Source organism: Calonectris borealis, chromosome 6, assembly GCF_964195595.1.
Source record: "Calonectris borealis chromosome 6, bCalBor7.hap1.2, whole genome shotgun sequence".
NCBI classification, from domain to species: domain Eukaryota; kingdom Metazoa; phylum Chordata; class Aves; order Procellariiformes; family Procellariidae; genus Calonectris; species Calonectris borealis.
In genome coordinates this window covers 32435352-32461553 of record NC_134317.1, presented here as the reverse complement: position 1 = coordinate 32461553, position 26202 = coordinate 32435352, and the positions used below count along the sequence as shown (strand labels likewise).

At 37.2% G+C, this 26202-nt stretch overlaps 1 protein-coding gene across 4 annotated transcripts; it reads right to left on the bottom strand.

The window, feature by feature from the left end:
• Positions 1-2739: 2739 nt before the first annotated feature.
• Positions 2740-26119, bottom strand: SF3B1 (splicing factor 3b subunit 1). Of its 4 annotated transcripts, none has more exons than XM_075153607.1 (25): positions 26008-26118; positions 19800-19966; positions 18376-18477; positions 17558-17672; positions 15639-15718; positions 14241-14408; positions 13847-14081; positions 12830-13042; positions 12302-12423; positions 11413-11610; positions 11220-11321; positions 10278-10457; positions 9750-9836; positions 9351-9621; positions 8936-9081; positions 8701-8847; positions 8425-8550; positions 7779-8000; positions 7347-7529; positions 7134-7245; positions 6927-7047; positions 6369-6500; positions 5244-5516; positions 4538-4754; positions 2740-3221 (listed from the first exon to the last, which is right to left on the bottom strand). In XM_075153607.1, the coding sequence occupies exons 1-25, from the start codon at positions 26033-26035 to the stop codon at positions 3063-3065; spliced, it is 3906 nt and encodes a 1301-aa protein (XP_075009708.1). In that variant the 5' UTR covers positions 26036-26118; the 3' UTR covers positions 2740-3062. The 4 variants fall into 4 exon arrangements, 3 of the variants coding, with proteins under 3 accessions (XP_075009708.1, XP_075009707.1, XP_075009709.1); XM_075153606.1 differs by lacking the exon at positions 26008-26118 and adding an exon at positions 25177-25361; XM_075153608.1 differs by lacking the exons at positions 17558-17672; positions 18376-18477; positions 19800-19966; positions 26008-26118 and adding an exon at positions 16035-16096.
• Between the last annotated feature and the right edge of the window lie 83 nt (positions 26120-26202).

The window sequence follows — 26202 nt, the reverse complement described above, 5'->3', positions numbered from 1 at the left end:
TGGAGAGTGTAAGGAAATGTCAGTATATACAACTGTTGCATTCTTTTTTCCATTAAAAAGGACAAACAAAAAAAAATCAGTTACAATCAAGAGACACATTAAGTTGTAAAATCAAATATTCTAAACTAGGAAAAGTCCAAGGCAGTATTGCTTATTGCAGTATGGCTTATGCTCTCTTAATTCACTGCCCCTTTCCAAATGCATCATTGTAATTGATTTTAAAAAATAAATACAAAAATCACATACATTTTTGTTCCTATAGGTCCCTCCACCTCATTCTGCATACTGGATGAGCCTGTTCAGAAGAATCGGGGCTGTCAGTGCAGTTTTTGTCCATAGTTTCTTTTGCAATTCACTGATAAAGTTAGGAGCTGTATGTAAATCCAGAAGGGGGCAGGGGGTGAAGGGGGGAAGCTGGGAAGGAACACTTGGTTCCCTTTACAGAAAAATTTAAATAAGGAAGATGAGAGACTCTCTGGACATTGAGATTTTATGCTTGTACCTGTATTTACCAAACACCACACAGTAATTTTTCTATATTAATGGCACAATTAATTTTTGTCTCAATTAAGTCTAATTTTTTGTCTCAATTAAGTCTATTTTTCTATATTAATGGCACAATTAATTATTCATTAATGGAATTTAAATAGCAATGACCCATCTTTCCATTCGTTTTAACAGTTTGCCCTTTGTTGTCCAGAATCAGAAATCTACACATAAGCAACAGCCACAGCCTCAGCGTAAAACTTTCCCATTCATTATTGATTTTAATTTGTACTGGAAAAGAAACATTTGTCTACAGATGGATGGATGTCATACTAGTATATCTAGATAGTAACTTTACTTCCTACCCCAAAACTTTTTGCCCTTGGGCAGAATAAAAATGGAAGTCAATATTCTTAGATACTGCCCCCTTAATCTGCCTGTGCCAAATAGAACTTGGTATGGTTGCTAAAGAACATAGGCAAAATTCTTTAAGAGCTGCTGTAGGCTCCTAGAAAGTCACATCAAACAGTGTACGATGCAGAGATGGCCTTTTTAGGCAAGAGTTCTACAGATGCACAAAAGTCTCAGGAAGGAAAAAAAGGCCTACTGATGACACGGCGTATAAAGAATTGCACTTCCACACTGCTGTTTCAAACCAGATTTCATACCAGATACTTGGGATGGCAAAAAACCCAACAATGAATACTGCAATTTTATGTACAACTCTGTGTCATCAAACAGATCTCCTTCCCCTTTCCCTGTTTTCTCAGGAAAGAAGAAAAACGGTTTGTCTCTTCCTCAAAAAGATTTATGAAAAGACTTTTGAGAATTAAAGTGATGAGCTTGAAAGATACAAAAATGAGAACAAGCTGAAGCTGGTCCCCTCCATCTTACTAGAAAATTTTTACAATTTGACTTGTTTATAAAATAACTATTTTGCTAAGACACATCTAGCAGTCATGAGCCATCATCCATTCCTACCTGTTTCAGAGCTCTCTTTTGGCTAGTCTCTCAAAACTCAGTGGTTTTTTTCAGCCCTTCACCCTCTCTATTGGCACTTGCTTGGTCCTATCTTGCAGAACTACTGAAGAAATGAAGATGGCAGGCCATCTGTAATACAAACAGCATTATTAAATGAGAAAGCACTAGAAATAGACTAGAACGCACGTGTTACTCTTCAAGGGAACAGTTCAGCAATAAAGACTTCAAGAAGTTCCAGCTGTTTTCACCTACAGACTTTTAGAATAAAGCACACTGCTCAAAGAAGTCAGTTCTTTCAGTTCCTAACAAATTAGTACCTTCATGAACAAAAGGGTCCCAAGTTGTTGTTCTGCCACCCCAAGCCCCTAACAAAAACTTAGGCCTTGAAAGTTAGGGTGGAATTTTTTTGTATGCTGAACAGCTAAAGAACTGCACGTTTATGTGAAACAGCGGAGAGAAGTCAGCTAACAACATTGCATTGAACTTAGTACGATGGAACTTACTCACTCAACTTGAATCAAGGACTCTCAGAACAACATGCCTGATAGCCAACTACTACCTTTTGTTGTCTTATAAACACACGATAAGGTACAATAGTACCAGAACAATTTAACCTTGTGTTCTATGTGGTTTATATCATTATATCAAGACCTTTTTCTTTTTAGTACACGCACAGAAGGAAAAAAGCAAATGAGGAAATAAAATGCTTTTCTTATCTCAAGCTGAAGCATTTCCTATGTCACACACACACTTAGAAATTGCCTCTTCTCAGGTGCTGGGGACATTACTTTCCTAGCTCTTTATAGGAATTATAGCACAGCCCATAATATTTTTTTTTTTTTTTTTTTTTTTTTTTTACACAGCCATACAGGCTAACAGACATGCTAAATGTGATCAATATGCATAATTTGCTCAACTGATTTTACACATACCATTTACAATAAACTGCTTAACTTCTGAAAATTTAACAAGCTAATCCACTCCCACAACCAGGACACTGCGGATGAAGCAATAACAAGAAGCAATTAAACACTACTTTTTCCATGCAAATAAACTGCCACTACTACAACCATCAGCCAGACTACAGCTACATTATTGCATGACAAAGATACACACATTAACTACAGTTTGTACGTTTTTCTTATTTATTCAAAAGCTAGGGGATGACAAAAAGGGTTAAAATGTTTTATGCCACCTATTTATTACATGAACAAATACTTAATCCAAAGGGACTCGTTTTACAAGCCCCTCTGTCCAAAAACCACACACAAATTAGTTTTTATACACAAATGTTTATTTCTCAAATAAACTTCCCCTTTAAACACAAGGAATGAAATCTAAATCTTCATAAAGATGAATCCAAAATGAAATCCCTCCAGTACATTGTAATCACTGTTTTCTTGGTCACTACTGGCTTTAACTGTTTAACATCAAAAAACAAGGACATATTTAAAAAATCATGCTACTGGATTCCTAGCTCTGCCTCTGACCAGCTCTATACTGATCTCCAATATTTTAAAATTTTACATCATCAAATCTGAAGCGTTTAATTGAAGAACAGCTGTGCATTAAACACAAACAACTGAACAAGAAGATTATAAGATGTAATCAAGTTCATAACGAATATAGGTGTTCTTTTCATCGTTATAGATTCTTGGATAATGTGCTATCAGAGCATCCTGTGATCCGATGTAGATCGAATTATAAATCTTCCAATAAACGTCTCTGACTTTCCTGGCAGGGTGAAACAAACCCTGGAAAACAGAATGGAACAAAATTTATTAAAAGGTTAAGGTCTAAATGTCTGTTATTAAATTTAATCGTTTTGCAGAATAAGCATTTTAAAAAGCAATTATAGTAACTAACGCCACTTAAAACAAAGAAGGCACACTAAATGTGTCATTCCCAATTTTTGCAACTAGCTAAACTAGCAAGTAGTAACAAAGTATTATTTAGAGACAGATTTTCTTTTTTTCTGCAAGGAGAAATTTCCCTGAATGTCTTTCTAGTTTTATATTATTCATTTAAAATAAAAATTAAAACCTGCTGCAGTATATTTGGTTGGAACTGTGTATTATCTTTGGCTCTGCTAATTGTGACTTGTGCAGAGAGCGCTAGATAGGAGCTGAGATGAGCTGAAATAGGAGACGAGACAAACTATTATTAAACCTAAATAAATGAGCAGAATGTGAAAGCTCTAGAAAAAACAGTTCTATATAGTAAGAATATACAAGTAGTATTCGCAAAAAAATACACTGTGCAAGAGACTTCTTTCGCCTTCCTACTGATGTCAGTATCTTTGTGCTGAGGCCCCCCACATAAAAAAAACACACAGTGAAATTCCATATCTGCAAATAATTAATAAAATGCTGTCACATCTGCTCTACATTGATCTGCATTACATTCATCCTTGCTTCCCACCTGTTAGGCGAGTTTAGATTCTATAGCCAACGCAGCAAGAACTGTTACATGCAATTACACAGAAAAGGAGCCTTCAGATTTTACCGCCACATACACATTTACAGAAGCTGAACTGACTGGTATTGATGTAATGGTATAGATTCTGATCAAAGCACTGTTTTCTAGCGCTTCACTCTTACACAGTTTTAAATGTCTTACTGTTTTTCTTGGCTAATGACAAATAATGTTGATTTAATATTAAGCCTGTCTTCTCGTTTACTTCTCTCACTTGTTACTTGTTCTCATAACCCCTTGCACTATTAATTTATTCCCCAGTCATCAGTTAGTGTCCTTAAAATTTGTCAGATGCTTCCATTTTTGCCAATTTTCCGTATTTTAGCCAATTTATATTCTAAGTTACCTGCTACTTCTACGCAAGTTCCTTAATGTATTCAGCTATCTCACAATACCAAAATCTCTGTTCGTTGCATATTTCAATCACTGAAGTCCTTGGTACAGAACGCCACGTTTAAAGAATACTTTAAAGAGACTAAAAGCCACACTGTTTTCCTTTGCTGGAAACCATCTTCAGTTGACTTTTTTGTCTCCTGGAAAGAAGTCCTGCCTGATAATTGCTGTCTCTGCTATCCCAGCATACACGAGGACATACCTGTAAACAATACTGCAACATTCTGCAGGGACCAATAGCAACTCTGAGACCCTCCAGAGCCCCCATAACTGCCTGAATGACGTGAGGAGATGTTTCAAACACGTTAGGCCATACATAATTTAACAAATGATTAAGAGAATCTTCACAGCCAAACCCATAAACACCAAGAGACATATGTTGCACCACGGCACTGGCTGTTTGTCTGTGTACAAGATCCCTGCAAAGAGAACAAAGGTCTGTTAATAAATTATACTTAGAAGCAACATGATTGGACACGCATAGTATTTCTTTTCAATAACACTTTTTTTGAAAGCACTAATATACACTTTTAACCCGTATTTACTGACAGCAAGAGGCAGAGTAACAAAAATCAGTAAATTAAAACAAGAGGGAGTTTTCTGACAAATTACTGCGCTTTAATTCTACAGCAAAAGTACTAACAATAGAAATTATCAAAAGCAGTCTGAATGTAAGAAGCCTTGACTCACTTAAGATACTTGTATCATTTCAATCTCCATAAGTATTAGTAAAATAGAGGTATATAATCCAAATTATTTGCAGACAATGGCTTCCAAATTATGCTGGTCACTTAACATCTTTAGCAAACAAGGAAAATATGTGTATTTGCTACTGTTAAGACCCAGCTACATACTTAAAATATATGACTATGGCTAACTGTACCATAGATAGTAAGAAGTGCACTCACCTGTCCATTAAAGCATCTTCAAGCAATGGTGTAACAGCATAAATGTAATCTTTTCCCATTTCTCCAATGTATTCAAAGAGGAAAGAAAGAGATTTTAACACACCATTCTGGACATTCAACTCTGGAACTCTGTATTCATTCATGAGTGCAGGCAGCACTGTGAAAGGTGAGCATGTTTCAGCTACAATAGCAATTGCTACTGTAGTACATACTCTGTTCTGCCTTTCCTGTACTTTCAAGTTATTTAGCAGTGTAGCCAATACATCGTGAGGTCTGGAAGAGATAACATGGACGTCCACGTCAATAGATTCAGTGAGGATTTGGATAAAATTAGTTGAGTTTCAAACAGCAAGTGGCAGAAAAGCCCTTAAAAAAAAGTTTAGATAACTGGGAACAACATAAACCACGAAACTGTAAAATAGCTTAAGCAACTGCATGATCTTAAATTTTTTACTTTCTCTAAACTTAGCTTTTTTCCTGCCTTCTGTTCTGCCTCTTGTAAACTCTGGAGGATAGCAGTAGCCTTCCCACTATTACTCTGATCCTACAGGTAATTACAAACTTGTATAAAACCATGCACATTGACAGAGATAAGCAATGTCCTGTATAGGTAAGCGCAGTTATGGCATTCCTTGGTTGCTTGCTGTAAGTCAGTAATTGGTCACTTATTTAAGAATATGCATAAAGATGGGAATTGTGCTTCATTCTACAATTTGCTGACTTGAAGTATCACCTTAGTGGCAAAAAATCCTTTGCAATCACTAAAAGTATTGATCTGGGGACAAACCAGAGAAGAGAGATGGAGTATTTAAAGGATAGTTTATGACAGAATACAGAGAGGGTCTGAATGCATATCGCAGTATCAAAAATTCATGAGACAAACAGCTCTTACTACCAAATTATACTCTAACCTTGCTTGACTACAAATTTAGTTCAAAAATGCAGCACCCTATGTTAAGGAAGAATAAGTGACTGTATTCTCCTTCTACAAAATGAGTAAAGTCAAGTCTACACATTTAACATGTTAAATGTAGAGAAGTTTGAATTTTTCTCACCAGAAAACACACAATCATCACAATGTTAGGTAACTGTGTGTAGAAGTGGATAAGTATTAGAGCAACTTACCCAATAGCTTTCGCAATATAACCAAAAGTGTTCACTGTGGCTCTTCGGATTGCTTTCTTGTGAGCTTTTAATAATTCAAGCAGTTCAAAACAGATCCTCATCCATTCTCTTGCAGAAACATATTCTGCACCTCTGAAATAGAATAAAATGAGTTACCTCTTCAGTTATGTTAGAAGTTTTTAAATAAAACCACATAAATTGCAGCACCTAATCATCTGCTATCAACAGAGGGATACTGCTTAACCAATTTTCTTAATTAGGTATCTGTTAACATTAGACCTTCACTGGTTAACAGTGTACTCAAAATTTATTACGTTGCGTGCATTGTAAGTTTGCATTGGACAACATACTGCTTACAAAGCATTTGCAAAATAATATAATTACAATACGTTCAACATTGTCTGCTAAATATCTCATCTTAAGCTTTATGCACAACTTAAGAAATATCAAGAGACATGACAATAAATACCCAGATGCCAAACCTGATACTCAACTTTAGCTTTTGCTACAATAATTGCCCACACGGACGGTCAAATATTTTATCATCAGTCAGCTTACCGGTCTGCAATGCGCCCAACAAGATCAATACAATTTTCCTGTACTTTCTCATGTCTGTTCTTCAAAATAGGTGTAAGCCGTGGCAGCAGATCTTTGATTGGTGGCGTCATCTTGTGCATACCTAGTGAATTCAAAGAGGCGTATTTAGTCTTATAATGCCTTTTCACTTTGCTCTTGAACAGGCATGTAATCAATACACAAACGTACCTATAACATTCACAATAGCCTTAAGTGCTCCAAGTATGCTGCCCAGTACTTCAGGATATTCTTCACCCAGGTACTCATACAACACAACACCCAAGTGTCCCATCAGTTTTTCCTACAACCAAGTAAAAAGATTTAGAAGTTAATTTCCCCCCCCCGCCTTCTCATTACTATGACACACTACAGCAAATTTGGTAGGAGAACTCAATACAATACCTCTTGACAAGTCTTCATGACAACTGCGGTACGAGAGATCAGGTCAGCAGCCTGCTGCCTAACTTTAGCTGATTTGTTGTTCAAACGCCACAAAACTGTACCACAGATTTGTGGCAAGTAGGGTTTAACTCTTTTGCCTAGAGCATTAACGACTGTGCCAAAACCATTCAGCATCACAGAATCCTGAGTGTAAAAACAACAAAGGAAAATCAGACCAACAGCAACACTACATTTTAATTAAACTTGACATCATCTAAAATTGCTATTAAAATGCTAACATTCCAGAGCTTGTTTCCAGATTTCATCGATTAGAGCACTGACATCTAAAAAAGGATTCTAAAAATCTAACTTAGAAGCATACATTTCTGTATAACTAACAGTGGGGTAGCTTACAATTAAAGTGAACCGAATACTAAACACTCTTCGCCATACCTCTGTGGTCTGTTCCTGAAAGGCGTACAAAATACCATCAATAAGTTGTTCTTCCAGTTTATGATCAATGTCTGCTGCCCCCAGATTTCCCATTATCTTCTCAATTGTTTCCATGACCATTTTTCTGTACTGCTCAGCCTCATCTTTCAGATCATCCACAATTCTAGAAATAATTTCTGCTGCTCCAACTTTATTTGCCAGCTCCACAGTTGTATCAACCAACTGAAATACACAAATGTTAAGTAAGCAATTCAGTAAGCAATTCAGTATGCATTGTTAAAACCAACTTTCTACATCTTGAAAATAAATTTCCCTAGTCTGAAGAGGAAAAACAGCATCATGCATGTTAAGCCCACTATGAACAACTGTTTTTACCTTTAGAAATCATCCAACGTTTTAAACAACACAAAAGGGGTGAACTACCCCACCTTACAACTGATGTAGACTCATATTCACAGATGTAAAATGTCTTGATAGCCTCCTAAGAACCTGTGAATCTTCTATCTGTGCAACTTCTAAATTGCTAGCCCAAACAAAATTCAGTTTCAGGACATATAAGACAAAATTAAGCATCTAGCCTGAATGAACAATCTAATGTGAATTTTGTTCTACTGTAAATAATTTTCCAATTAAAAAAACAAAATACCTGTCTGTAATTTCTTCTATCCAATGCCATTCTGTGCTGCCAGAAGTGTTTGAAAAAAGGTGGCAAGATTTCTGTTTTAATGTAGTTTGCTTCAACACCATCCGTACCACAACACTGCTTTACCACCTGACAGGAAATAAAAATCCAACAATTTTAAATCTCTGTAGGTTTGGGTTTTTGGGGTGTGTGGGTTTTTTTGTTGTTGGTGGTGGTTTTTTTAAGAAAAGGAAAAACATACATATTCAGTATTAATGCTAAACAATCATTCTGACATACCTTCAACACAATTTTTTTCATCTCTTCATCAGGAGACTGGAACTCTCTGATAAGGATTAGCATGACTTCTCTGGTATAATAGTTTGCATACTCGGCATCCATGAGTGGAATCAGGTAACCAATAGCCTTCAAAAAGGCAGCCAAACCCTATTTAAATGCAGAAATATGCCTCTAATGAGTTACAGAAGATATACATACATTTCAATTCAAACTAAAGAAAGTATTTTAGATATACCTTTCCTCTGTGTTGACGTATACCCTTCCATAAAGGCTTCAGAACAGAATCAAATGACTCAATACCATAGGGAGTAGCTGCCTCAGCCAAAGCAGCAATAGCCAAAGCACTGATGGTGCGAACTTTCTGCTGCTCATCCACCAGACCTGCAAGAGAACAGTGTTTAGTACCACTTCTTGTACTTCTTGTGACTTAAGTTCAAAATAGTAAAAATAGAGGGGCAGTACAAAAAGGATTGACTTATTTTCAGGAAAACTGAACCGCTATTCCTCTTTCAGAGTCAGCTGAATTGTTTCTCAGTGTCAAAAGAACACACAAAACAAGGACCTTACATCACTATGCCTCACTAGGGTATGAAAATTTTTCCAAATATAAAGTGAATAAAAAAATCTTTGCCTGGGAAAGCAGAACTTACCATGTTCAATAATTTCAACCAAGCTCCTGAGATGAGGCAAGATAGCACATCCCATAAGAATAGCAATCTGCTGTACAATCTTGATGCCAGTATGCCTAGCCTGCCAGGATTTTTTGCTTTTACAGACAGCTTTCAAGAAGGGTAGCAGAGAAGGAATGCCCAAAGCAGAGGCAACGACAGCAAAGGCTCGAGCTGTTGTATTTCGAACATACTCATCCATATTATCAATATCAGGTCGCATTGTGGAGATCATTGTTGCCAAACCAGCAGCCTGAAGGAAAAACATACAAAACATACCAATTGGATTTAGGAACAGCACAGTTAATTCTTCTGCCATGCCTGTAAACATGCAGCTATAAATAAGCTAACTCAGTGCCTTAATGAAGGATGGAACTTTACCTTAGCCAAGTTTGAAATAATTTCTCTGCCTTCCACTCTAGCATAATAGTCTTCATCAATGAGCAGTGGTTCAATGACAACAAGGATCTGAAAAAGATAAACAAATTAATATTTCCTTTCATTAATACTTTTAGTAGTATTTCTGGCCCTACTAGATTCCATGAAACAGAGATGATTCCATGGATCCAAGCGTAAAGCTTTATGATGACCGGAAAAAATTTACATCTATTATGCTCTTTTTACAGCTCTTTGTCTCTAAAGGACCTGGCCCGGAGATACTACTGATAAGATCCCCTTCCCACCCCCAGGTGTGCATATATCATTTTTACATCATGCCTTAGTACTATAAAGCCCACACTTCGATCACACTACAAGAACTTAAAGTTTGGCTTAAGAAGAAATATGAAAGTCAATTATGTTAAAAGAACATGGTATCATCCTCTTCTGATATGCAAATAAAATACACACTTCTCCCAGCAATGATCAGAAAAAGCAAATCAAAGATGAAATAAGTAAACTGCAACAGACCTTGTGTACATACGGTCGGACCAAGTCATCCAGTTTGTAAAGAATTCTGTCAATGACTTTGACAAGCAAGTGACGCTCCTGATCTTCAAGCGTTGGTGACATCAGCAGAGGCAGAATCTGATTAAACAATGGCCCTGCTCCGAATTCCCGAGCTTTATCAGTAATTTGTCGCAACGCAGCCTAAAGAAAACCAAACAGCCTATCAGTTAAACTAAGGAAACAACACTGAACAGCTACAAAACAGGTAGATATTAACCGAGTTAAAATGTAATTCACTGTAACGACAGGCTTCAAAATATTTGCTCCTACTTCTGCAAAACTACTTCAAACAATTTTATGCTGATCTGTTTAAAAATGAATGCGTGAAGAGAAACACCCTAATGTTAGCTCCCAGATGTTCAATTTTCAAGAAAGGCATGCTCTTGGTCTAGTATTAAGAACGGCTCCATCTGAAAAGTAGCTTATACAGCACTTACTTGCGTTTAGGCAGCTTAGTGCCTTGGTCAATTTAGAGCAAAACTATGCAGAAGAGACTCCTAATGTTTTGCATAATGTGTAAGGCTGAAACTTAACTAAGAGCTACATTGCTAATTTAAGTGTAAGCAGCAAAATCCAGATGATGACGAAGTCCTGTAAGCAAAAAGCACTATAAATCTAGTTTCTCGTAATTGTAAAAAAAAAAAAAAAAAAAAAAAAAAAAAAGCACCATATACTATTTAGTGACTGACATTACTGTACAAAGAGCAGCAATACTAAATTACATTGAATGACAAACAAAAAGCCACACAGATATAGAAGAGGAAGAAAGCACTAAACAGATATCAAAGTTTAGGACATTATCTTAAAGGGAATCCCACGGACAACTGAAATTAAACCTGAAAACAAAAACGCAGATTTTTAGAAAAATGGAATTCCATAAATGCATCTGACAACTCATCTCACCTTTCTCATGGGAGGTGTGCCATTCTTTATTTTCAGAAGTAATTTCATTATTTTTCTCTCCTTCTGTTCTTCAGGACTTAGAGTTGATTCATCAACATCAACCTACAAATAATCCCAGACAAATAAATAGGCATTGCTACACATTCAAAAGAAATCAGGAAATTTTAATCAGCATGTGTGAAATCTCATTTACCAGCAGTTTATCAAAATATTGGATATCATCTGGTTTTAGGAATGGAAGATTGCCAGATGGTTGGTCATTAACACTCTTCATAGTCCGGTCTTCTGTCTGCATGTGGAATCCAGTCATACCACCCAAAGGTGTTGGAGTTGCTGTAAGCTTACGAGCTGGAGTGCGAATAGGTACATAACCAGCTGGTGGGGGAAGAACCTACAGAAGAAAGAACAAAATTCATCTTATCACAACAAATATAAAAAGAGGAAGACATCAAATACAAAACATTACTAAACTTATATCTTCCATTTTATTTGTTTGGGGATTTGTGCAAGTGTTATTGCATACATTAGATCCCACATTCACGGCAATACAAACAAATTCACCAAGACGGTTTGTATCCATGCTTATCCTGTACTGACAGTATTTCAGAAGAAAGCTCACTTCCACTGCTGAGAGCTTGGATAATAAACTTCGAAGTCTCTTTACAAAGTATTAAAGAAGCACTTCAGTATCTGTATCAACACAGCGTACATGCTGACTTAGAATTTGACTCTCTTCTATGTTTTTCTACATCTGGACTTAATATTTTTATCAGTCCATTCAGAGCTCATTTCTGGCCTGTCAGGCATTCCCAACATTGAGAAGCAGAATAACGACTGCCCTTTGAGATCACCTTTCATTCTCCCTTTCTAATGGATTTACAATAAATCAGTAACCAAATTGAAAAAACATCTGCAATCAATAATCAATACTTAATGTGAAACATTCTACTTCTGGAACAACTGGGTTAAAAAACAAAAAACAAACAAACAAACAAAAAACAAAACAAAAAAAACCCACACAATATCCCCTGGCAGAAAAAAAAACCATCATGGTCTGCTGCATTTTAATCCAGATTAATTACCTTATATCCTTCTGGAAACATAGCATCCAATTCTTCATCAGAAAGTGGTCTGTTTCTCTCATCAATTTCCCTTTCCCAACGCCAAGCCTGCAGCTGCTCAGGAGTCATGCTCATGATATGACCTATATTCAAATTAAAAAAAAAAAAAATAGAAAAGGATTTAAAAAAAAATCTTCTGTATGCAGAAGGAGATGACTTGTTTACTTAACCTTTCAGTGCACTCTTGAGCCAAAGTTTCCCAAAGTCTGTAGCCAGTAAGATATCAAACCTTTAGAGAGCCTTTCATCAACCTTTGAACTAAATTGAACTAAATTGAACAGGAACAGACATATAACCTCAGTCTTGATTCCTCTCCAGAACTGAGTAGCTGTGGGCATTAAAAATGGTAAGCAGAGGATATACTGACCGCTTTCATACAGGCAGGAGAACATGTCAGGCAGAAGTTTCAAAATTTCAAAATACAATATAAAGGTAAATGCTTCATTTCCACAAAAAAAAGTGAAACCTTAGAGAATGGACTGGGCTTACCTGGTGTAGGAGTTGCCATGTTCATAGCTGGTGTACCAATGGGTGTTTTGCCAGGTGTCAGAACAGGAGTGCTGCCACCCATCTGGCTAGCAGGTGTTTCATCCCATCGTGACTTCCTTTTACTTGCTCCTGGGGTTGGTGTCTCACCAATGGAGTCACCACCTCTATCCGTACGAGGCGTCTCAGCCCATCCACTGCCATGTCCCGGAGTATCTAAGGAAAAACAAAACAATTTTTGCAGGAAGCTGAACAGTGTACACTCCAACTATAGAATCAATATCCAAACGCATTTTCAATATCTCATCCTCATGTCTACACAAATCAACAAGTATCAAATAAATAAATACACTGGACAAAACATAAAAACTACTTTGGTGAATATTAAAAAAGCACAGGCATTACACTAAAAACATCCAACAGAGAGCTTCACTTCATGAAAAAAGCATGTCATCTTCTTGCTGAATCTTAGCATAAATAGGTAAAATTCTAAAAAATACAAAAGAACTCAGATAGTCTAGAAATTGGACAAAGTACTCCATGTACTCCCTTGATAAAAGCATTAAGGAACAATGGTTTTTCACTGTTCTCTGACACATGAGCTTCATTCAAATTAGGCAGGTGAGAAAATGCTTCCAAAACTTGTTTTAATGCTAACCTCTTAAAAAAAATTAGAATTCAAAACCAACACACATAAATGTATCACAAAAAGCAATTCAACGTGAGCTCCTTTACTACGTCCTTTATGTTAAAATCCCAGTCTGCAGCAGTCACTAGATATACCACAAAACTTTGATTCAATTTTTGAGCAAAGGTACTTTTACAGCCATGAGTTAAACTAACAGGCAGAATTCAATGCTACAAACTCAGACAAAAACATCACTTCACATCAACCACTAGATGTCAGAATATAATTACTTCTTGCCTGACTTCTGAATCTACCGTTTACTTAAGGTGAAAAAATCCTATACAATTAACCATTCAAACCTTATCACGCGCTTTCCAGTTCGCCATAAATACCTCTTTCTGTTTTAGGTGTTTCATCCCATCGATTTTTACGTGCACTGGAAGTGGCACCTCCATGGCCTGGTGTTGCATGACCAGGCGTGTCCCGTCCAGGTGTTGCAGCTCCTGCTGGTGTATGACTGGGAGTCGGATCCCATATTTTTGAGCCTGGGGTGGCACCAGGAGTTTCGCTACCCTTTGCACGGCCTGGAGTTTCATCCCATCGCAAAGATGGTGTATGTCCAGGAGTCTACACAAGACAAAACCGAAAGTATTAATATCTCTCATACTATACAGTAAAAGACTGCTAGTTACTCCTTTTTAGTACAGTAAGAAACTTCTGAAATTCCAGAGGATTAGCATTAATAATGTCTCCTGTAGATAAGCTGATGAACACTAGGATTATTACCTCTGCTTGATCCCAACTGGATAATTTTTTAGGTGTAGCACCAGGAGTCTGATCAGCTGTCTGATCCCAACGCCGTTTGCGTTTTGAAGGTGGCTGAGATGCGGCTCCGTTGACGACTTTAAGCTCTCCAGCTTTAGCTTTTTCAGCTAGTTGCTGCCTAATTTCCCTCTATTCAAGGGCACAAAAAGACAAACATAAGAAACAGATTTCTTAAGAAGGCCTCTTCAGATTATACCTTTAAAAGAGATTTTTCAGCTGTATCCTATCTTTTTATGCTATCTTTTGAGGTTTTGCTCAAATAACATGCAATTAGCTATGTTTTAATTTCAAGTTCATTATCTTTTCAAATTCTTCTATACTGACAGAGCAGCTATGTGTTCGGACGGGTTGTTTTTAAATTGATTTCTTATAAAAGCCATTACTACAACAAATGCAAATGCATGGAGAATTTTGAGCGCTATCAGTTTCTGTCACCTATATGTATGCCTTAAAATCATTACACATCTGTTTGAAACAAGTTCCACTTCAGTAAACTAACGATGGATGAGTTAGAAAATATATTCATGTGAGTTATATCCCACGACATAAAAAAGCCCCGAAATTCTTATTTAAAATTCTGAGATGACATTGTTAAAACAGCACAATAACCCAGACTGTTTTTCACTTATCAATGGGTCCATGGACAGCAAGATTGTCAAAATTATGAACTAATTCCTCAGTTAAGGTAAAACAAGTAGGGTAAATCAATATAAACCTACAGAGGTCACTGGAACTACAAGATCTTTCTCCAATTAACAAGATGGCACTGTAGGTATTACACAAGAAATTCTATTATATTACCAGGATATTCTTACCTATTAAAATGAATTTTTAATAGCCATGAATGAAGCATGTACTTTTGATTTTTTTTTTTTTTTTTTTTTTTTAGTATTTAAAAGCTAATGTCAACCTTAAACCAATTCTTAGTACTGCAATATCTGTTGTAAATGCTTCAACAAAAGCCTTTTAAAACCTCCCTGGATTCCCTTTACACAAAAGCTCATAAAACCAAACATCTCTGACACTGAATACCCCTCAGTGACTGTTAGTTTTTGTCTCTCATCCTCTGAAAGAAAATAAACCACAAAAAGTCCAATTGCTATAAAAAATCCAGATTAAAATATATTGAGACTATTTCTCCCTCCATTGTTTAGGTATTATATAAGAACAGAAGCTTTCCAAAACTTTCATCTTCAAATTCTACTGACTTTCAACATGTGAAGAACAGCATTTTCCAAAGAAAAAGACTTCTAAGCCAAGACAAAAAGTCAACAGAATTTCCATTCCCACTTTCTTAACATGCTTTCAAGGCTGTAAAATTAAACTAAGTTCAAGTGGAAAACCCTCCCCCACACACACCTCTTCTTTTGTTAGATGCTGTTCACGCATAACATCCATGTACGTTCTGGCATTCATTTTAGGATCTGGTGTCTTCCCTCCTGCGGAAGAGAACAGCAACAGGAATGGAGCACAATGAGTATAGGATAAGCAGAAACTATTGACTTCTTCTATTGTCCTGCTCTAATATTATATTATTCCATGATCATTTAATTTTACTTTTTGATTGAAAATTTTAAAAATTACATGTATCTTACGTTTATTCAGTTTGCTGATCAATTTAACCTGTTTGAACACAAACATAACTACTGCAGTTTCAAACAAATATTTTAAAGCCGATATAAATGATAAAATGACAACACAGTTAAGAGTCTTCAGAAGTGATGGGTTCCTGGGTTGCTAATCCGGAATACGTACACTTTCGTGCCTTTGTCTCCATCAGCAGTTCTGACTTCAAGCAGCAGAATAGAAGCCTAGAAAATTATCTCTTTACCATTAGTAACACTTTGGAAAGATATTTATATTCAAAACATTACCTTGTGTAAGCTGTTAAATCCTAGTTGTTATCTGACTATAAATAACTATTGCATACCTATGTTTAAAATGTTTTATCATAAAGACCCATCTATAAGTTTGACAAATCTGGACATGTCTCCCAGATCTTCTAGTGTCATATCATAAAAGGGCTTCATTTAAAAAAAAACAAACAAAACAAAAAACCCCAAAAAACTGTTTGATGACACTTTCCCCCTCTTCTCTTCTCAAGGTACAATTGTGATTGGGAGCTGAATGCAATACAGTACATATACCACCACAACAATACTCACAGGTAATGGGTTTTGTATACCATATGTTGTTTTATGCTGTGTATCTTGCGTTAATTAAACTTTTAAATACTTTACAAGAAGCCCAACTTTATAAAAATAAGACTTGTCAAGAAAAACACTTTTCTTTAAGAAAAATGTGCAGATTTGCTATACAAGTGGTATAGCATTATAATTTAGGGAAAAAAAATAAACTTCTTAAACATTTCTATGCTGAAGATCATTGCCCAATTGGCTGTGTCATTCTGACACTAGCTTTGATAGGACTTTCCTTTGGAATACTTTTTCACCATAATCTACACAGGATGTGTTGAACTGCACCCTTAAGAATGCAGACAGGACTGGCATATAGCAGTACTGCTGTAGGAAAGAAATTAAGGACAGTTAGTATGGGCCTGTGAATTCTGACAATACATGTTTATATCAATTACAATTAAGCAAGTAAAATAATTAATATCCCTATTAATTCATGCAGGCTGAAATTCTCATTTGTAAAACCTGCAAAATAGCTACTAATTTTAAGCCAACAGGCACCTTATTGCCACATGTGAAACTCACTCACCTGAAGAAAGTTTCTGTCAGACCCACTAATACCCCTTTTCCTGACTTGCATTCTAAAATTATCAGAACAGACTTGAACTATTAATAGTATCAAAGTCTCATATATGCTTTTGTTTCTTTTAGCTATACCACCTAAGTTTACATAGGATGGTAAGAATTAGGTGCTCTATTTTGAGAACTAGCATTTCAAAAGCAGTAACCCTGTAAATCTATGACTTGGAATGAAAACTTTCAAGGTACTGAAAGAATTCGAGCACTCAATACACAAGTTGTTCACAGTATAAAGCACAACCCAAAACAAAATGAAAAGAGAAACCTTTAACCCTTTGTGTTTCTATGGCAATGGCTCATTATTTTCTTGTCCTTCTACCTGGAAAGAAAACTTGTATTATAAAGATGAAGAATATGGCATCTAAGTTTTCAACCAAATCTCTATGAAAAGGGGATGTTTAAAACAAAACTAAGTTTATAAGCATGCCAACAGAAATCAAAGGGCTAAAGACAATTAAAGACAACAAATTTCATAAAGGGTATAGAAAAGTCAAAATAAATTACCATCTGCAAAAGGATCAAGACGCTCAGGGGAAATTATCATCATCCGCCTGTGCTTTTTGTACTCATCTTCCCGATCTGCAATCTTTTGAGGACGGTGTTCTGCAAAAGGATCATACTAAAAACCGAAAAAAGCCTGTTAGTCACATACGTATGAAGAACAATATGAAAAGTGTCTGGTGACCATAAGCCTGTATTCATTTTCAGTATTACTAAAGAGGCCTACTTTATTTTTAATCTCAACTATGCAGGAATGTCAAAACACTATGCTGATACAGATTTTACTTCTGTAACTGGAATTTTATTTTTTCTAACACAGAATTTCTTATGAAAATAACTTCTGACAAAAATTTGCTATTTTAAGAAGTTTATTCACTTTTTACCGAAGCATTTCATGCTGTCAACCTTTCCCCTTCTTTTTGCAGGGGGACTTAATGCTACTTCATATGCTTTTAAATTTCACACAAAAATACTCCAGGAATACAAAACCTAAGTGATTACATTTTCTTTACAAAAATAGAAGCATAAAGGACATTAAGTTTTCCAGTTATTTTCATTTTTGAAGTATCTGACCTATCAAAAAAAATTTTTTTATGGTTTAGTGTATATGCCCATATTGCCTTTACATGTGGAAGTGCCAATTTTTAGCACCCTGGGGAATTCTAAACTAAAGCAGTAACAAGCTTACAGCAGAGTAAAATACCATAGCCCTTTATATACATCTTGTATTTCCAGAAGACAAGACCTGGTCTCAACAAACTTTAACACTTCTTTCTCCTAAACCTAAACAGTATTTTATTGTGCCTTCAATTTAGACGTACCTGTTCAGTAGACTGTGGTATGTCATTAAGCAATGCCACTGGAGCATGGTACCCTGGCTTCTTCTGGCCAAGCAAACTTGTTGAAGGGTAGTCATCATCATCCTGTCAGTAAAAAGACATGGCAAATTTGTCATGTTGGTATTATATTTAGATAAAATAATGTCAAATTAACATACTGTGGTCATAGAAAAGATAAAAATGGACAACTAGAATAGTTAATTCCAAATTTTAGCAAGCTTTTTCATATAGCTTGTTTTATTACTCCCAAACTGCTGAATCAGATAAACTTGCCCACATCACTGAAAAGATAACTTTTTCTCTACAAGACTCAAGTATTCTGTAATATGCTACATTTAATCAAGTATGCTGTCTATACTAGTTATACACAAAAGTCTGTATTTCATATTAGCACTATTGATATAGTGCCCTATTTGGCATGTGAAAACTGGTGCATAGAAATTCAAACCATTTTTTCTTAAAAGCCAGCTAAATATAGAACAAAATTTCAGTAAATAACCCTATAAAAAAGCTTCAGAAACAGTGAAAAATTTAGAAATGTATTCATGTTAATTTAGTTATACCTTCTCAATCACAATGGCCATAACAAGTACTCAGAATGTGTAAGATGCTTTTGCTATTTCCTCATATTAGTAGCCAGTTTCTGTGCAATAATTTACAGCAACCCAAAAGAAAAACTGCTCTTAAAACTATGAACTGATTTCGGTGAGACCCTGTAATGGAAATTTTTAATAAAGGAATTCTTAGAAGTCTATAAATGACACATAGTACATCACTAAAAAAATATATCAACTAGTATAAACTGAACATAACAATCTTCCTTCATCTTAAAAACATAATTCACTCGGTGTAATATGTAGTTGCCTTTGTATTTATGGTCAGAATTGTGGTTTCTGACTGCTCCTCTGACTGAAAATGTGGTCAAATGTTTAACATTAGAAATTAACATAAAGTAATCTTACAAACAGGATACATAAGGAGAGCATAATACAGTGAAAAAGCCAATTCTCAAAAATGGCTCTGAAATTTGAAATGAAGTAGAAATAGAAATCTTAAAATAGTCACTTAAGTTTGTTGGCCCAAGTTTTCTTAGATTTTTTTTCCACCATCATTTTTCATCTTGGCAGTAACAACAGAACAAAGTTAATCAGTGTTAGCCTTGACTGGAATAATTAAGTACCAGACCACAACTTTTTGCCTTCTGCTTGGACCTACATGACTTTCAAAGCACAATTCATGAAGTACAAGCCAGACTTAGAACTTATGAGCTTCCCGCATAAGATATATTTAGCTTTAATGACAATAACTGCTTTTACTTCAGCAACTGCTATTAAAAATTACTCAAAATTAATTCCAAAATACTTAGAATGCATGTCCTAAACAAAAAAAGACATAAAATCACTTACATCTTCCAATTCAGTTGCTGCAATAGAAGTGACATATCCAGCAAATCTGCTGTCACTGCCACCATAAATTTCTTGATCATAATATCCTGTGGAATCAAGGCCTACTCCTTGGGCTTCATCAAGAGCAGGCTTTTTTCCTTGAATTTCTCGAATTTGTGCTTCAATATCTAGGGTAAAGACACACAGGGAAGAAAAAAAAAATCAGGTCTTTTCACACGTACACACAAAATGTAATACTTATGTTACTATGTGCAGCAAATTGAGTTTTTCCGCCCAATTTCAAAATTATCTCTAAAGAAATAAACAAATATGACACATAAAACTATGAAATCACCATGTTTGTAAGCAGCTTTTCCTTAAGTTGTAATACTATCCAGCACCGACTACTTCAATTGTGTGGCCTAAAGCAAACTATTCAAACCTGCTGTTAAGCTATCTCATCTTCCAACAGAGATAGCAGAGAAGGTAATTTACACCACAGTAATATTTCTCAACACTACACTAACACACCACTTTCTCAACGAATATAATCTTCTCATTAAAAAAGCCTTTCAAAATGTTATCACCAATTAACAAACCAATTTCGCTAACTTAAACAAATCTGGTCCAAAGAGCTATTGCACAAGTTGTCGGATCTGAGAACATTTAATAAAACAACACTGTACTGCGTTACCTAACATACTGCAAAGCTGTATTATCTTTGAACAATTTAAAAAAAAACCTCTAACATGCCACTGGATACCAAGTTAGTTTAAAAAAAAAAAAGTTAGGACCAGTTTCTTTTCACGCTGGCAGCTCAAATATTATTTACTCATGACTATTCCTGCCTGCACCACCATCTCTGAAGAGTCTAGTATTCTTCCGGATAACAAAAAGCTTACCCTTCAAACAGGACAAATGGGAGCTTTGCCATTCTTTTAACGTATCAGGGTCTGATTCTAATCAACTCTGGTGGCCATCTTCGACCTTAGAAATTTGGTACTTTCAGAAAGAACATTAACTTGTTAACCCAGAAAGCAAGGAACCATGCTTCCTTCCTACTTGTTATAATGCAACAAGAAAATAAGTTACAGTAATCCAACTGTCTTTAACAAATGTAATTGTGATGTAGGTATATTTTAAGGCACAGCTAACTCCATAAAAATTATTATTGTTTCCATCTGAATTTTATTTGATTCAATAGATATGTAAAGACAATTATCCATACAATATGGATTTCAGTAGATCAAAAAATTATTTTCATGGCCAAAAAAATACCCAAGAATTGCATTTCATGGCTGAAGGAATACCAAGGATCATGCTTGAGCAGGAGGATTGGACTACATAGTCTCAAAAGTCCCTTCCAACCTCAATGATTCTGCGATTCACCCTCTCCCATCTGAAGTGGTATTGCCTGCTATGTTAACTTGAGGGAAATTTGCCAATTTAGAAAAGCTACAGGAAATTCTATTCACAGATAATCTTAAATCTTGACTATTCACTAGTTTTTTTACTATTGTTGCTCATTTCTCTTTTTCAGGATGAATAAATTTCACAAGGTTTTCCCACCGAGTATCTTGCAAAAGACACTATACTACAACATCTGCTAACAAACCTGGCAAAAATGAAAATTAGAATACTTTTTTTTTTTAAAGGTAAGATTATTGCTAATCCAAATTATGGGACCTGAGGTATAAAGGGGGGGGTTGGTGATTTTTTTTTTTTTTTTAATGATTGAAAGACTGCAGATCAGAATTGCTTAGTTTAAAAGTTTAAACTGTCAGCCCTGTAAACTTCAAGACTTAAAGTCAAGGCTGGGTCCTTTTCTTATCACAAACTGTCACTAGTAATAAAAAAAAAAAAACCAACACTGTAAGCCAAATAATGCCTCCTGTACAAAGGCATGTTTTCTACAAAGGTAACTGAACACATAGTTTTATCTGACACATCTTTGCTATGTAGCTATGAATGAAAAACGCAGGATTCAGTGTTCATGTACAGCCTGCAGGACTGGCAGTTAGAAACACTGACTTCACTTCATCAGGAGTCCCATGCACAGAAGATGCATCATAGTAGCTGATAAGGAGAATCTTGCTCCAGCCAGTTAAGGGCTTCCATCAAAGTTCTGCAGATATCTAGAACAGGGTAACTTGGATGGGCACCTTTTCATTACAGAAACTCACGGTATCTGCCTTGAACTCACGAGAAGCTGAAACCTGACAAAAGCCTTACACTGCTGGCCATGATCACCTGCTGAATCCTGCCCCCAGGTACATCCAACTCCCCCTAAAATCCTGCACACCATAGGGGAATCCAGCGAGTCCAGAACTTGAGACACGTTGCTCCCCAATGCGTTACTTCCTGGAGAAGCAGCAGAAGCAAACTACTGCCGAATTAGGGATCCCTTCTTGCCCACAGAGGTCTCTGATCATCTTCAGAGGCATACCACACGTATCCTGTTTACCAGTGCCATCTCAAGGTATACCATTTTTGTAAAGTCGTCCTATGGCACAGTTATGGAACTGATACAACTCAAATACTTTTCTCACAGATTTTTTAGTTAATTCTGTTTCTTCCAAAGAGCTGATCAAGTTCCTGATTCCTTTTGCAGCCTGGTGCAATGCAGCACTGAGGTGAAAGCGAATACCTGAAGCTTCAGTTGCTACCAAGGACAACACTACTAGCACCGAATACTTTTACAGTACAATGACATTGTTTCTTATTTCTAAAGAGCAGTTACTAGAACAACACACTGCCTCTTTAGTAGCATATTAAGTCCTGATTGCACATCCACAGCTGTAACCAACACAAAAAAGCCTACAGATCTTGCCTACCATGCAAAAACCTTTCCATCAACTGTCCACTGAGCCAACCTGACCATATAGCTCAGCCAAATAACGCACCAGTAAGTACCCTGCCATGCAGGATGGGCCACAGAGATTTGCTTGTGCATGGGCTCCCACCACTACTACCATCAACAGAGTCTGTTGAAACAACTGTGGGATTTCTGCAGCAAAAGCGTTAATACAAAAATATTTTCCTATTAATAGTTCTTACCAACACTTTACATACTAAGGCCTTGTTCTCTTATTTTATCTTTAAAATAGCTGTATTTACTGAAAAGGGTACAGATCTCATTTATTATTGGCCTTCTCCTTTAAATTACAATGACTACCACTGTTTGCAGACTAAGGAGCATTCTCATTTTCTTACAGCAAAACCTGCTGGGTTATCTATACCAAAAAAATAAAGTCTGCATAAGGTCTATAGGGTTAACAAACCCCCACTTATGGCCACCATAATTTTCAACTAATGCCATGCAGTCTCTAAGTGCTAGTTTAAATGAAGCACTCTGAAGAGAACACCCATTTGACATGCCACAAAACCCCTTCAACCAGCAAGTCTAAAAGGTCTGCAGCCAAAGGTAGCCTGATTGCCAGTTTAGAAAGCATCACATATTTAGCTGGAAAAGACTATTTTGACATTAAAGATGTGTTTACATTCCTTGATCTAACTGGCACTTTCTTGAAAAAGCTCACACACTATTTAATAAAGCACTTAAATACAAATCAAATTAAGAAAGAGTAATCACAAAGCTTAAAAATACGTTGTGTAAAGCAAAGTACTTGTTGGATGATTTAGTCAACCAGGACATAAAAGTGGGATTTAAAAAAAAAAAAGGGGGGGGGATAATACCCTACTGATCATTCCTTTTTCTGTATTTTACTCTATTTAACATATTTTGGTATTTTAAAAGAAGTAACTTTAACATGCATAGTTGATTTGAAACATACCATAAATGATGAATATTATTAAAGTCAACAAATTTGAATTCGAAGTCACTGAAGATCTAGCTTATAGCCAGATCATGATAGCCTTTCTCAAAATATATACTCCATTACCGTACATGTAGTTTTACTTGCAATGTTTGGAGTGTAAGACATTATTCAGCATGCAAAAAGAAAGAAGAATCAGACCCTGTACTGTAGTAGTATTTTTACAACATAAATAGTTTCTATGTTTTCATGCCTTATCATATTTTTGCACATTTAGCTTGCCCCGTGCAGCTTTATTTCTAGCTACTTTAGCACTCTCATACATGTTAGGTCTATCACGTTTGGAAATCTCTTTCTTCTTTTCTAAGCAAGAAAAAAATGATGCAAATTAAGAACTACCTTCGACAGCATTCAAAACTCAAGCATTTATTGAGGCTTTATAAGCTGCCATTTAGAACTTCACTTTTCGGCCTAAAACAAAGAGTTCCCCCTTAAGCTATGTAACTGAAACAATCTCAAACTGTTTTGAGGCCTCTTTCAAGCTATGTCTTGAACACATCAATCAACAAGTATTTAACAAACAGCAAAGATGTGAAAAATCTTCTAAGACAATTTATTAACAAACAACTCAATTTGGAAAATCAGTCAGGAACTGAAAAAAGGAAGATAGGATAGAACTCAGAAGAAAAATAATCAAGCTGTTCAGCTAATACCTCCATGTTGGGAAAGACAGCATTATATGATCATAGCCAGTTGTACATAACTTTTTATTTAACTACCTACACCACACCCCCCCTTAAAACCTGTTCTGATACAACACTAATCAAAACACATGCAACTGGCAGCATGTCAATGTTTTCATTAAATTCCATGGACTACCATCTGCTTCAATAAATAAGCAATTTAACTTTAAAAAAAAACCAACAAAAATTCTACTATTTTATTATTAAAAGCTCTTTAGGTAATACGAAAGCACTGTGATGGGTAATACTCACTTGGGTAGTATCTCACACAAGCCTTATGCACGTCACAGCATATAAACAAAAGAAGACAATTTCTGTAATTCTACAAAAATATTCTAGAATGCTAAAAAATAAAATCAAATTAAATTAAAAAAAAAAAAATCAGACAACAGTTTAAGCCTTTCTTCATCCATAAACTCAAATTAGATTTGCAGTGTCAAAGACTACATTAACCTCACTTCCACGAGGGACGACACCTCTCCATTTGAAAAGTTTTTTCAGTGCAAAACTTACCGCCCCCAAAGGCGATGAATAGCTGGGCGCCCTGCCTACCTCACAGTGTACACCCACTGTCCAGAGGTAGTTTTTGATTAGTGAATTCCGGATGTAAATTAACATAAAACACAGCAGATCACCTATCATACGCAGAAACATGAGCAAAAAGACAGAAGCACTACAATTCTAAAAACTATTTCTCCTTGCCTGAAGATATTTAAGAGCAGGCCAAGCCACAGACGTTGTCCAAGAAGAAAGCTTTGATTCATGCCGTAAAGAGCTGGAAGCAGTCGTGAACACAGCCACACAGCACCTCCGAGAATAACAACATACTGCCTATGAAAGCCCTCACTCATTAAGCCGCTCAGAGACCAGTTTACCCACGTAAACACCCAGCCGGCAGGAAGTCTCCGTGCTCAAACGGCAGTTGAAATACTTGAGACCTCACACTGCTTTTTCCCCTCCTTCGGGGCATTTTTCTCAGTAAGCACCACGTCGACGCGATGCCTAGGAACAGCTCAGGCCGTGCTGGCGTTCTGCAGGCAACTCCCCTTCACCCTCCCGCTCTGGTCTCCTGTTTACTGTGGACCCAGGCCGAAGGCCTCGCTCAAGAGAATAAACGCGTGTTATCGACATTTATTTTTGCGACACTGAGGAGGCGTACAGCGCGATTTTTACTGAGCGCCTGTCGAGGGCTGGACGCGCGCGCGCCAGGAGGAGGCCGGGGCCGCGCCGGTGGGCGCAGTGATCGGGAGCGGAGGCGTGGAGCGGCCCACGGGCGATCTTCCGTGGAAGCGCTGCTCAGTCTCGGCTTCGTGCCGGCAAGCGGCAGCCCGGCAGGGACCCGTGCCCCAGCGGCGCCGCCGGCCCCGTCAGCAAAACCGGCGCTAACCGACACCGTCCCCTCTCACCCACTCCCCCCAGGCGTGCACAGCGAGAACCCCCCCCTCAAGTCAGGCTCCCCCCCGCCCGCCCCCGCAGCCCCACCCCCGCAGCCCCCGAGCGCGAGGCGGCGGCCCGGGCATGGCGGTGACACAAGCGGAGACGCCATTACAAACAGGCCCGGCCCGCCCGCCGCGGGGCGAGCCCGCCCGGCCCCCGCCCGAGGAGCCGGGCCTGACGCTGCCTAGAGTCGGGGAGAAACACAACCGAAAGGCAACGGCCGAGCGCGCAGCTACAGGGGGCGCCGCCGCGGGTGTTTTTCGGGCTTTTTACCTTCGTGGGTCTTGGCGATCTTCGCCATTTTGTCCACAGCGAACAACGCCGAGGCGGAACTGGCGCGGCCCCGCCACTTCCGCTACAAGGGGGAAGGCCGAGAACTCAGTGCGCAAGCGCGGCTGTGGGCCGCGCCGCGTCCAGCGAGGCGCTGGCGCCTTGCGCAAGCGCAGTACCGGCGGCGAGCAGCCGCCA

What these genes read in the sequence shown, in the direction of transcription:
- SF3B1 (XM_075153606.1), bottom strand. Translation starts at nt 25,267, where the DNA reads ATGCCCCGAAGGAGGGGAAAAAGCAGTGTGAGGTCTCAAGTATTTCAA. An exon ending in TGTTTCCAGAAGGATATAAG is followed by an intron (nt 11,611 to 12,301) that starts GTAATTAATCTG and finishes TTTCTTCTGTAG; the next exon opens with GTTCTTCCCCCACCAGCTGG. An exon ending in GAAGATGCTTTAATGGACAG is followed by an intron (nt 4,755 to 5,243) that starts GTGAGTGCACTT and finishes TTCTCTTTGCAG; the next exon opens with GGATCTTGTACACAGACAAA.